Genomic DNA, 14501 nt, shown 5'->3' with positions numbered 1-14501 from the left:
AGTCTATGGTATCATCAATATTTTCAAACTGTTCTGCATCCCCCTCAATTTTGCTTAGCTCGCGAAATTTATCCCAGTTCGCCTTGCCAAGATTCCATCATGGCGATCTCTGTAAAGGTGGACCATTGTTGGTGTTTATATTGATTAGTGCATGATCACTAGTATACCAATCATCTAAAATTCTCCAATCAAAATCGAGAAGGCAATTAGAGCTTATGATTGATAGGTCAATACATGACAAGGTACCTATCTGGACATGAAAGTGTGTGGGCTCTCCTGTATTAAGGAGTCCCACATCTTCATATTCTACAATTGATTATATGATATTTCCCCTTGCGGTTGCTAAAACATCACCCCACAAAGGATGTCTACCATTCAAATCTCCAAGTGAAAGAAAAGGTTGAGGGAGTTGTTGAATCAACTCTACTAATATATATCTAATATATTCGCGAAGACAATGAATATTATGATCAGGTTTGCTCTCCTGTAGACATATAATTATGGGGGAATGCTCAAGAATAAAAAGCTTTAGTTCTTCATATTTGGCCCTTAAACCCTGACAATTCCATTGCAAAATGGACGAAAAAACTATGGTTTATATTTTGTTAGACCCTTTTGATGGAGTATTCTCATTAGCAGTTTTTGATCTAACTCTATTTCCAGGTGTTTTTTTTTTAAGAGGGTGTATTATTATTATTATTATTATTATTATTATTATTATTATTATTATTATTATTATTAATTGCTAAGCTATAACCCTAGTTGGAAAAGCAGAATGCTATAAGCCAATGGACTCCAACAGGGAAAATAGCCCAGCGAAGAAAGGAAACAAGGAAAAAAAAAATATTTCAAGAATAATATAAAAATAAATATATCCTATATAAAATATAAAAACTTTAACAAAACACGAGGAAGAGAAATTAGATGGAATAGTGTGCCCGAGTGTACCCTCAAGCTAGAGAACTCTAACCCAAGATAGTGGAAGACCATGGTGCAGAGGCTATGGCATTACCCAAGACTAGAGAACAATGGTTAGATCTTGGAGTGTCCTCCTAGAAAAGCTGCTTACCATAGCTAAAGAGTCTCTTCTACCCTTACCAAGAGGAAAATAGCCACTGAACAATTACAGTGCAGTAGTTAACCCCTTTGGTGAAAAAGAATTGTTTGGTAATCTCAATGTTGTCAGGTGTATGAGGACAGAGGAGAATCTGTAAAGAATATGCCAGACTACTCGGTGTATGTGTAGGCAAAGGGAAAGTGAACCGTAACCAGAGAGAAGGATCCAATGTAGTACTGTCTGGCCAGTCAAAGAACCCTATAACACTCTTGCCGTAGTATCTCAACGGGTGGCTTGATAGATTGGATTTTGCATTTGTGATTTTCTTTTTGTCTTTTTTATCTAATTGTTGATCAATTAGATCAAAGTATATGTATATATATATATATATATATATATATATATATATATATATATATATATATATATATATATATATATATATATATATATATATATATATATATACATATATAATATATATAGATATATTTATATATATGCATGTATATATATATATATATATATATATATATATACATATACATATATGATATATATAGAGATAATTATATATATGCATGTATATATATATATATATATATATATATATATATATATATATATATATATATATATATATATATATATATATATATATATATAATGGTCAGCACCCAAGTGTCATTTTTTGTAAATAGAATATTTGTATCAGTTAATATTCATATAACTGTTCATACTAAATGTGTATCTAATGAGATGAGTTTCTAACTCATGTTCCAAAGATATTGTTCTTACCCACAGTATTCCTCTATTTCCCCATCGGTAATTATCTTCAGAGATTCAAAGTAGCAGGTAAACCTGAGGCAGAAGTTTGGACATTCCATAATCAGAACTGAAGCGTCCCCGGCTGCTTTGAAGGTGTTCTGACATGTATATCTGCAAATAAATTGCTCGTTTAATTATTTGTCTCTTTTAATTAAGCGAAGCTCACTCAGAAAGTCTTATAGCGGTATGCTGGGAAAAAGTAGCTATTTGAAATTGACCTTGTTGCTTCTGAAAGATGTCACTTCACATATTCATCCCCTCATATCCATAAATTAAGACATCAGGTAAGAGTTCGGTATTTATTAGAAATAACTGCATTGCCTTAAATTGTTACTTTAATCATACCGTGGCTAAATATATTCTAAAGGTACCTAATATAGGGAGATATTGTATGTATTTCCATAATATTTTCTTTTTTCTGTCCAGTTTTTATTTTCTCTTGGTGGATGACTACTTTGCGGATTCAATATTTGTACAAACCCATGGGAGCTCATTTTAGGTTGTTATTACGAGTAAAAGTCGAATTTGCATTGGTTTTTATAGTACAGCCACCTGGTATCTACGCACAGGTACAACAAACTGCAGCACACTTTACCTTGGGCTGCACAGCCAGCAACTATTTTCCTCCTGCCTTTACTTCGCCGCTTAATTGTTTTAAATCAATGGTACTGAAGATTTTAATGTACATCATTCACGTAGGTCATAGTGTTTGGCATATTAGGCTAAATCAAATCATAAAAATCTGTACCTGAATATGGAATCTCGCCATTATGTACCAAAATTGACCCAGAAATATTGTTTACGTATACAGAAGTATATTATAATTTGAATATAGAATATGTCTTGATTTGTCACTGATTTTCATCAAGATATCATATGATTGTATGGGGAAAGTATAATAAGAACTTCCAGGCATCTTTGTCATTAGGGTGATCAAATTTCATAGAATCGCCAACAGCCAAAGCTCTTGAAGCAAGAGCCCTTGGCAGCATAAATCTGGCTTTACCAAAAACATATCACGTAACAATTCAATTAACTTTTGAAACCCCTCTCAGTATATATGTGCATTCGTATCGTTTAAACATAACCAATTTAAATATTTTATTAATTTTACTCTTGCCGTTGTAGTTTCTAGTGTTTATTACCTTTATTACTTGATCATTAAAACACAAACTTCTATTCTTTATGGCTGGCTTTAGCTCATGAAAGTAATTTGAAGGAAATTCTCGTGATCGCGGATATTTCTTTTTTTTCCCATCTTGTAAATTCATGCTTCGGGATGGTTTCCAATCTGGCCGTTGTGAGGATATTTGTTATCACAATTGTTGTCATCAGTTCTAAACACTTCCAAATTTCTGATTTATATTTTTTTCCGATGAGAGCTTGCAAGAATAGTTTTGATAGGTCTTAAGGAACTGGTATAATATATGAAGGCTCTCAAAATAGAACGCTTACGAAAATAGGTTCCACTCTATTTAAACCAATAACGTTTTTATGTGGAACTATCACAAAGGAAATTTGTATGGCAAAAGTTAGAGCTCGAACATTCCTGCTTTTTTCTTTCTTTTTTATGTTAGGTAATAGGTTCACTTAAAAAACAACAAAAATATTATTTCAACACATTATATTAAATACTAAATGCTAAATTCCTTGTACCAAGAAGTGATTGGCCAATAATTCTAAAAGTTTAGAAATCTGAAATAAGAGTTGTTATATTGCTGAATTTCTGTTTTGTATTAGAACTGATTTGGCTTTTAAATGAAAGGAACTGGGAAACGACACATTTTTGCGAATATTTTTTTATCAAATTATGCATATATTTACTCATGACATTGCAATTTATTAAATATCACTGACACTAAATGAAAGCTATTGTGCGCAGTATAAGGAATGTTCGTAAATCCATTTACCCAAAGCCTTTTTTTTTTCTCACGTCTCTTCAATTTTTCATAATGAGAATCTCTATAAATTTCTCCTAACATCTTAGCAAATGGTACAGAGCTCCATATACTTACGAGTAGTAATCATTCCTAGAATAAATTAAAGCTACGTGCTCATCCTCCAAAAGGTAGGTTGTTCCGCAAGCAGTAATTTTGGTTACAGATGCAAATGGATCGTCCTTGCTAGAATCAGCTGAGAGTCTGATGTACTTCTGCCCATCATCTGAAAATGAAGCTGAGTGTCAGGCTTTTATATATCGAACAACAATATACGTATCATAAGGAAAGCAGATTTTTTTAATAACCTTAGCATTTGAAATATCTTTATATTATCGAGGTAGCCTTAAGGACATGTCTTGAAAAGTAATCGTCATTTGAAAAACTACAAAGATTACTGGGAAAACCCAAAATAGAAACACCATACTTAATAAACAGTAATGGTGATAAAGTAGAAGATACAGAAGAACAAATGAAATTACTAACCGAAACATGAGCAAGTGCATTCGAAATTACAGAAGAGAACGCATATTTCGACGGAGAAACAGAAACAGAAGTCCTCAGCTTCCTACAAGAAAATATGGAACGAACAATCCCCTATCAAAATCCAGATCTGCAAAGACTGGATGAGAAAAACTACTTGATAGCAGACATTAAAGTGCATGAGATAATGAAAACAATGAAAACATTTAAACACAAAGCACCAGGTAAAAGCGGCATAAACAAGCTTATGCTATCAAAACTACCAATGGTGGCATGGAGAAGACTCCAACAAATAATAAGCCTTAATCTTTCAATGGGATATTGCCCGAAACCAAAGAAAGAAGGAATACGCATTCTTACCCCCAAACCAAGGAAAGACCCAAAACTGTCAGCAAAGAGAAGGCCAGTCACCTTGCTGTAAGTGCCGGGAAAAGTCTGAAAAAAATCATTAACACAAGACTAAGGAGATTCCTAGAATATAACAACAAATTCTACAGACACCAACACGGTTTCAGAACAGGGAAAGGCACTGAGAGTGCCCTCATGGTGATTTACGAAACAATAGCCATGAACCAACTAAATAAAAACCACCAATGCAATGTCATCTGCCAAGATATCTCTAAGGCATTTGACAAAGTATAGCATGACGGCCTCAAATATGAAATACTCCAATTGGAACTACCAATGTTAATGGAAAAACTCCTCTCAAGCTACATAAAAGACAGAACTGTCAGGATACGTAGCATAGATAAGAAACTGGAAGAAACAATAGATATAAAAAGTGGGGTACCACATGGGGGCATACTATCCCCAACACTTTATAATCTATAGGGTAGACATGCCAACAACCCCCGAATATGCCATAAATTATGCCTATGCAGATAACATAACACAAGTAATAATGCACCCCACAAAATCCAAAAGATTCTCTAAAATAAAAACATGTAGAGAGATCAAAAGAATAAATGGTTATGAAAACAAGTGGAAAATAGAAACAAATATCAACAGATTTCAACTCATATCAGTATCAAAAAATAAACCAGCACCAATAACAGTAAAGAAAATAAACATTCAATTTAACAACGAAGTTAAAATCCTTGGTCTCTCTATCGAAAGAACTGGCATAAGCTGCCATATCAAACAAAAACTCCAAATGGCAAAACACAGAGAAGGAGCTATAAAATGTTTCAAACTATTGGAGAAAAACGTAAGAATAAACCTCTACAAAATCCTGATTAGACCTCTATTCGAATATCCAATAGCACCAGCACGCACAATGGCTCAAACAAAGATGAAAATCCTACCAAAATTCCAAAATGGAGACATAACAAACATACATGGCCTAAACCACAACAACAATAACAATAATAATAACATAAATGAAAACAACAAAACACTCCACAACATACACACTCTCGAACCAGTAAACGTCAGACACCACAGAAGAGCCACAAATGACTGGGAAAGATTTTCAAACATTTACCCAGAACTTGTAACAATGAGAAAATAACAGACACACAAAACGAGCATTCCTGGTGGAAAAGGGTAGCTCCTTACATAGCTAGGATGAACCAAATCTGGAGTATTAAAATAAACCAATAAAAGAAAAGTAGACAAACTTAAAAAAATAAAAAAGCCCCAGAAAAAGAATAAACATGAATACACAAATCCCCCGGAGGCTGGCAAGAGAACTCTCCTCCCAGAAGTCGAAAGGCACGATGTTACAGCAAAAATCCAACAGCAAAGATTTAGTGGGGTTACCCCAATCTTTTCGCCAGCCACTGTACTTCCCTTTAACACTATTCCCTCCAATTCTTACGATCCAAACTCCACCCCTCCTCTCCCCCACTTATCATATCCCCCTATACTATAACTATAGACCCCATGTAGATTTCAGAGTTGTCCAGGGTATTCAAAGAAACGTGAAAATAGATACTGACTTGTCAAGAAATACTTTATCTAGGTGCAATTCATGTCACCTTAATTTCAATATAAAAGTAGTTCATAACTTACCTCATATCGACAAAGTTAACAAAAATCCTTGACCTTAAACGTTTATACAACCTTACTCTGTTTCATCCTGCAATTTCCTAGCAGTATTGGCCTATTCTTTGCATTAATAAATTTAGTATATATATATATATATATATATATATATATATATATATATATATATATATATATATATATATATATATACTTTGATCGAAACTACATGAGACAAAGTACAGACAATCAAAATGTTTTTTAAAGGCAAGAAGTTTACACTATTCATTTCAGACTGATCCAGACTTGAAACCTTATTAGACGTTTATACTAACCATATAACGAAGGCCCTCGAATTTCGGTATCCTGGAAAAATGCAAAAATTTAGGTTTATTTTGGCAAAATATCGAAGCTAAAGATTGAGAGAACGCCGGAACTCTTCGCCTCGTTAAACATGAAATAATTATAGTGTGTATGATTGAAATTACCTGAAAAAAGTCATGATGATGAAGATACATGAAGGATATTTTTCTAAATAGTTGAACCATAAAAAAAGTATTAATTCTAGTCAGTTCGGAAAGTTTCAAGCCACCAGCTGCAGGACTCAAAAACTATAATTAAGACATAGTGAAACACGAATGCATGTTTTTGTGTTAGAGGAAAATAATAAGATTTTTTTAAGTTGCGAACGGATAAAGCTTTTTTACTAAAAACAGGTGTTTCCTAGAGAAAAACAGCCGTTTTCTTCGAAAAAGGACACTTATTTTCACTGCAAATAAGAACTCAGTTTATATATATATATATATATATATATATATATATATATATATATATATATATATATATATATATATATATATATATATATATATATATATATATATATTTATATATTTATATATTTATATATATATATATATATATATATATATATATATATATATTTATATATATATATATATATATATATATATATATATATATATATATATATATATACGTATGTATATAAATATTGATATATATATATATATATATATATATATATATATATATATATATATATATATATATATATATATATATATATATATATATATATATATAATACACATATTATATATATATATATAAATATATATATATATATATATATATATATATATATATATATATATATATATATATATATATATATATATATATATATATATACGTATGTATATAAATATTGATATATATATATATATATATATATATATATATATATATATATATATATATATATGTATATATATATATACATATATATATATATATAAATATATATATATATATATATATATATATATATATATATATGTATATATATATACATATATATATATATATATATATATATATATATATATATATATATATATATATATATATAATACACATATTATATATATATATATATATATATATGTATATATATATGTATATATACATGTATATATATATATATGTATATATATATATATATATATATATATATATATATATATATATATATATATATATATATATATATATATATATGTAATAAATGAAATAATTGTTATTACATGTTTAAAACACATGACGTAATATGTCAGTTTGGATGAAGATGCTAGCCGTGATATTTGCTGTAGTCATGTGAAATCATAAACAGGATGCACAATGCAGCCTCGGCAATGTAACATTTTTCTTAAACGTCAACACCAATGCATCAGTGTGTGAAAGTTTGTGACGTCACCGGATGCAGGTGTCTTCCGAGATTGTGTTAAAAATGCTACATCAACTAAGCATACGATATCTGTGATATCGATAATTTAATCAGTTCATATCTATACTTCACCAGAATTGGTCATCCGACCAAACCAGCTTCCTCCTATGATGGAGATGTTTAACTCTGTTGTTTTTAGACAATAAATACTTTTAAAGCTAATAAGATGTACTTTGTTATCCAGCTTTACACATCTTAAACAACACATACTCAATGTGTGCTTATAAAAGTAGCACACTTATAAATGGTGGCAGCGGTTAAACTCTACGAATCAGAGAAAGATCTTCAAGTAACCATAATATTAAACTCTAAGAATTAGAGGAAGATCTTCAAGACTTCAAAATAAAAGCTGTAAAACCAGAGAAAGATCTTCAAGAACTCAACGTTATCTACATGTATCTACAATTTCGACTAAGTAATATAGTCCATCGAAATATTCAACATTTAATGAATGTTATAAATACAAACTGATGAACTGGATCTGCAATCAACATCCTAGGAAACCCAAGGACTGACGTTCAACGTTTACAAAACATATCCAGGAAGCACTACATTCAACAGAAACTAGAACGATACATCGCTAACAAAACATCAAGAGAGAGAGAGAGGATGTGTCGACATCACACAGAACCATATATAAGCTAAGTACAAATTTTTGAATTCATTCCAGTTTGGGCAGTGAAGTGTAGTTATCACGAGTCGTTTGTCGATTATTACTGGGGTGAGTGATTTGCTATTCTTTTATTTTCCTTTCATTAAAGGAAACTGTGTTCAACTCCGAATTCTCATCTAGAATTTTTTCTCTCTTTGAGCTAATTCCTTTTTCTTTCAGAAATTCTCGGGATATGTCTTGGGATTAGTAACATTGTTTGGGGAATTTTATCATACATATGCGTTTACGCAGTGGACGTCTGTATTCATATAGATAATTTGATAGAATTGCAAGGGGTCGAAGAGATAGGAAAAGAAATACAGCAGTCATGACTCCCCCTGTGAGCCCTACCCCTGGACCTAGTGGCGTAGGCCAGACTAATCCTCCTCCAATTGTGACGCTTGTAAATGACAGGTCAGCAATCCTTCCTTTTCAGGGTCGAGTCAATGAGTTCTTGCCACAAAATGTGGAGTCATGGATTTCATCCGTCGATGCCCATTTGAATGCCAAACAAATCGTAGACCCTTTTGTACAATTACAAGAAGCTAAAAGTTTTATAGATTTTTCTAAGGGGGATGCGAGTGCGTATTTAAGAGGTGTTTCATTTCAAGAAGCAGTTACCTGGGATGATTTCAAAGTTAGGTTACGCGTGGTCTATGGGGGTGAGGAAGCCTTGAATGTAGTATTAACGTTACGAAATACACTTAATCAAGCCACTATGAATCGGCTTAATGTTATTGAGAGAGCAGCTCTAATAGCTGATAGGCTTAATGAATATCAGAACATTTTAGGTAATTCCACTTGGGTTACTAGGGATAACATCTCCGTGAAAGATTTTTTACGATTAATGTATTTAACTTGCATGACACTTATGTTGCCTGAAGCTTTAGTGTGGTGTTTTGATAAGAAGTTAACGCCTGCAAGTACGGAATTGGATGTATATAAACAGATAAAGAAACACATGTCCAAGTGTCCAGATCTCGATCCCATGTTAACTCAAGTTTTTGCAAAGAATGAAACAAAGCCACAAACAGTGAACGTAGTTAGTAGTCAAGTAGCGGGAATGACGTGTTATAATTGCAAACGTCAAGGTCACTTAAGAAGCGCGGACTGCAGAACGAAATTCTGCTCGATTCATAACAGTTCAACACATTCATACAATCAATGTTACTCGCGTAAGACGCAACAGAATCCCAGAAATACACAGTCAATTCCACAGTCAGTTCCTTATGGAAATAAAAAGAAAAATCCTCATTTTAACAATAAGAAGAAACAACCAAATGTCAATGCAGTTCAGAGTCCAAAGCAAACAAACACTTCTTCGCATATCGCTGAGCCTGGGTCGTCAAACCAGACCTCGCAAGGTCAGACTAATTTTCAGAATGTGCAGAGCAAAGCAAATACCACATAGTTAACTCCAGAGGGGAAGCGAGTGATGTTGGGTCAAGGTCATTCATGTCAACATCAATAGTATTGAATAATCAATTTAATGTTTTATCAGATAATTGTGAGACAATAGATTTTCCTATGAAACACACGGCCGAATTAAGTAAAACAGTGCATGCTCCCGTAGATTTGCAACGAATTCATACAATAATAAGCCAAAATGAGTTACGACCAACCTTATATGCTGTAAATTTAGAACACAAATCCTTTACTTTATTTGTTGACTCTGGTAGTCCACGTAATATCATGGATTTGAAGACACATCATTTGTTGTTTTCGAACTTTCCGATTGAAAAATCCGGAGTTAGACTCTCGGGTATAGGAAATAATAAATTAAATGTCATAGGCATAACTCATGTTCAGTTCAAAGTCGGTAAACGCACGTTTGCCGATACATTTGTTGTTGTAAAAAACATTGATATGTATCCAGCTGTAATTATAGGATACCCATCTATGGGAAATCAAAACATCATCTTAGCCCCTGCCAAGCACGGCGTGTATATCAAAGGGAAATTCTATAAGTCTTCTAATACCTTAAAATTAGTTTTGGATAAAAAGGAGACGACAAATGTAACCGTAACGTACGTTTAAGAACCAATAACTTGTCTCACTAATAAAGAAATAATATACGCGACCCAGCAGAATTCTCGTTCACCCGTAATATCATCTTGCACGCAATCTATCGAACCAAACGTACCTTCGAATTCAATAGTGCAAATAAAGAAAACATTACCGGGATCTGAAATATTAATCCTTTCCGACACTTTGAAAACTAACGGATTGCCTGTCACGCAAGCTATTTATACAGTAGGCTCACATCAACAATGTAATATTGAAGTCTGTAATCATTTAAATAACACTTTAGTAATTCACAAAAATCAACATATCTTGGATGTAGAAGTTTATAAACATCGTATTCTTACCGTTGCTGAGATCAATCACTCTCAATCAGTTGCGGATGAATCCCTTTCGCGGTCTATTAAAAATAAAATCAATAAAGACATTCAAGACGAAGAAATTCAGCAGAAAATTTTTGGACTTTTAACTAAATATCATGATGTTTTTTCCACTACGGATGGATCCTTAGGAAAAACAGATGTGATCGAGCATCAAATAAGGTTAAAGGACAAGCAGAAAATTATCTATGTACCCTCGTACAGACTCCCTATGAAATTCCAGAATGAAATAAATGATGAAGTAGGTAAAATGCTAGAAGAAGGAGTCATTAGGAAATCAAACAGCCCTTATAATTTTCCATTAATAGTTGTACCGAAAAAAGATCGAACATGGCGTATCTGCGTCGACTTCCGTCGTCTAAAAGAGGAGACGATCCCTGATCGATTCCCAGTGCCATGTACTGACGATATTTTGTCTTTGTTAGGTCAGAATAAATATTTTACCAGTTTGGACTTACTTAAAGGCTTTCACCAGATATCATTAGAAGAAGATAGTATCCCATACACAGCCTTCAGCACAGCCAGGGGACATTATGAATTTTTACGGATGCCTTTTGGTTTACGTTGTGCTCCTATAACATTTACAAGAAATATTAACATAGTGTTTGGAGACTTGTTAGGGGATATATTGCATGCCTATATGGATGATCTTGTAATCTTTTCCAACACCTTAGAAGAACATCTACGTAAGTTAGAACTAGTACTACAGAGATTAAGACAACATAACTTAAGGGTAAAGATTAGTAAGTGTGAGTTTTTCAAAACAGAATTAATATATTTGGGTTTCATGGTGTCAAGCCAAGGTCTTAAAGTAGTCCATGATAAGGTGTCGGCTATACGTAATTTTCCCATACCTACTAATGTCAAGGGAATACAGCCATTTCTGGGTTGTAGTGGATATTACAGGCGTTTTATACGCAACTATTCAATAATAGCCGCTCCTTTAACTGATATTACGAAGAAGGGCGCAGATTTCATATGGTCTGAGCAACATCAACAGGCGTTTAATACCTTGAAAGATGAACTGTGTAGTTCTCCTAACTTAAAATTTCCTGACTTCGGTAATGAATTCTTCATTGCAACAGACGCCTCAGACTTAGGAGTAGGAGGGGTATTGCTTCAGCAATATGATAAACAATTTTCCCCGATAGCTTTCTATTCTCGAAAATTGAGAACTTCTGAAAGTAAGTATGCAGTAATAGACAAGGAAGGGCTAGCTATTGTTAATTCACTAGTGCATTTAAGTTCATAATATACGGTTATCCCGTTAAGGTTCTTACTGACCATAAACCACTAACAGAGTTCTTTAAAGGCTTCAACCACAGCTCTAAACGAACTCGGTGGCATTTGATCATTCAAGATTTTGGCACAAAAATCGGGTATTTACCTGGGAAAGCAAACATCATTGCGGATGCATTATCACGCAACCCCGTGTCATCTTGTGCGGAGCCTTTAGCTGAATTAATAGATATATCAACATCCATGCCTATTGTTAAAACGATATCTGAACAAGAAGATTTAGGCTGGAGCGCTGAATTATTACAGACTGAGCAAAGAAAAGATCAGGAAATAGAAACAATTATAAATGCTTTGAAAGGCAATCATAAGGAAAAGGGATATATAAAGTATAAGCAGCAGAATTATATAATCAAAGATAATATTCTGTGTAGGACTGTGACAAGGAAAACCCGCAATACACCACATGTAACTAACGACCAGGTAGAGGACCAATCTCACTTATTTCCACTGTCCTGAATTGGTTGCATTCAAATCCATTACATGGACACCCGGGGTTCTCATTAATGTCACAGAAAGCCAAATCATTGATTTATTGGCATACGATGCTTACAGATATAAAAAGACACATAGCTATTTGTCGCACATGTCAGGAAAACAAAGGGCATACGAAAACACCTGTCAGCCTAGGGGCTTATCCTGTGCCCAATCAACCCTTTGAAAGAATACATTTAGATTTGTTAACAGGATTTTACGAGTCAGACAGAGGAAATAAGCACCTCTTAGTAATTATAGATGCTTTAACTCGATATACAGAACTAATAGCGCTTAAAATTAAAACTGCGATTGAATGCACTAGGAAGTTTTACGAGTGTTACATTTGTAAACATGGAATTCCACATACGATAATCTCAGACGTTTTTGGTGAATTTAATAATCACTTTCTTACCTCATTGTGTGAATTCCTCAGCATAAAGAAAATAAATACCATGATATATCACCCAGAGTCGAATGGGCTAGTGGAAAGAGCAAATAGGAAGATTTTAAATATATTAAGATTAACACTAGGGGGATCAGACCCCAACTGGGATATTGCAATACCGGCGGCACTGAGTACTCTGAATCATTCATATCATATATCAATTAAAATGTCACCGCATGAAGCATTGTATGGTACCCCAGTTAGAACGCCTTTCCATGTATTAGCGCCTACAACTAATCTATCAAATCCTTTAAATGAATGTATAAATGCAAGTATAAGTCGATATGATATCCTTCGAAAGAATTTAGAAGAATCACAAATCATAATGAAAAGGAATCATGATAAAATAGCGAAGCCAACTAAAACATATACCGTGGGTGATAACGTGTATATTCAAATCAATGTGCGCAAAGGACTCAATTATAAACTAAAACCTAAGTTTGAAGGCCCATTTAACATTTTGGAAACATTAACGGCCAATAGGTTTAGAGTTCAAAACGTATCCCAACCCACGGATGAGAGAATAGTACCATTGGCTCACATAAGAAATTAAAAAGAAAAAAGAAGAGAGGGAAAGAAGTGAGGGAAAATTTTTTTATTTTATGTGATTAAAAGTTTTCTTCTTAATACAGGAGTAATTACATATATTTTTCTCGTTACAGGTTTCCAAGATGAATTTTTTTGTTGTTGGGAGTGATATTGTTCGCTCAGACATTTTTCTCGTGTGGGATGAGCTCTAAAACTAAAGGTATAAATTTTAAATATGGCACTATAGTTGAAAGACAAGAAGACGTTTTTATTACATCAAGCAACGTAGTTGTAGAAGTGAATATGCAAGCAATTTTTCTTCAAGAGAATGATGTCACTAGCTTAAGAACTGTCATTTCAAGGTTTTCTGCCTCATTGGATGAGTTGCATAGAAGACATTTTCATTTGACTACAGAGAGTTTGCTTGGATCAACATTAAAAGTTGCAGATATGCTATCTGATGACTTGAAAAATAAGACTTACCAGAAAGGATCTTTGGCTTATGACCTTTTGATGTGGACTGTAGGACACGAACATAAAGAAAGACGAAATCCGTTTATTTATGCTGCATTAAACATCTTTGGGTCTGTTGCAAGTTTA

General features: G+C 33.0%; 1 protein-coding gene across 1 annotated transcript in view; it reads right to left on the bottom strand.

The window, feature by feature from the left end:
- LOC137643158 (chymotrypsinogen A-like) overlaps nt 1-6809 on the bottom strand; it is a 107527-nt gene extending 100718 nt beyond the window's left edge. Inside the window, exons 1-4 of the mRNA XM_068376010.1 lie at nt 6780-6809; nt 6627-6657; nt 3901-4048; nt 1856-1996 (exon numbers count right to left, since the gene is read on the bottom strand). Of these exons, the coding sequence (XP_068232111.1) occupies nt 1856-1996; nt 3901-4048; nt 6627-6657; nt 6780-6809 (350 nt within the window). The remainder of the gene's footprint in view (nt 1-1855; nt 1997-3900; nt 4049-6626; nt 6658-6779) is intronic.
- Nucleotides 6810-14501: the final 7692 nt, after the last annotated feature.

This window comes from Palaemon carinicauda, chromosome 6 (genome assembly GCF_036898095.1).
Source record: "Palaemon carinicauda isolate YSFRI2023 chromosome 6, ASM3689809v2, whole genome shotgun sequence".
NCBI lineage: Eukaryota > Metazoa > Arthropoda > Malacostraca > Decapoda > Palaemonidae > Palaemon > Palaemon carinicauda.
This window is presented reverse-complemented; position numbering and strand designations above follow the sequence as displayed.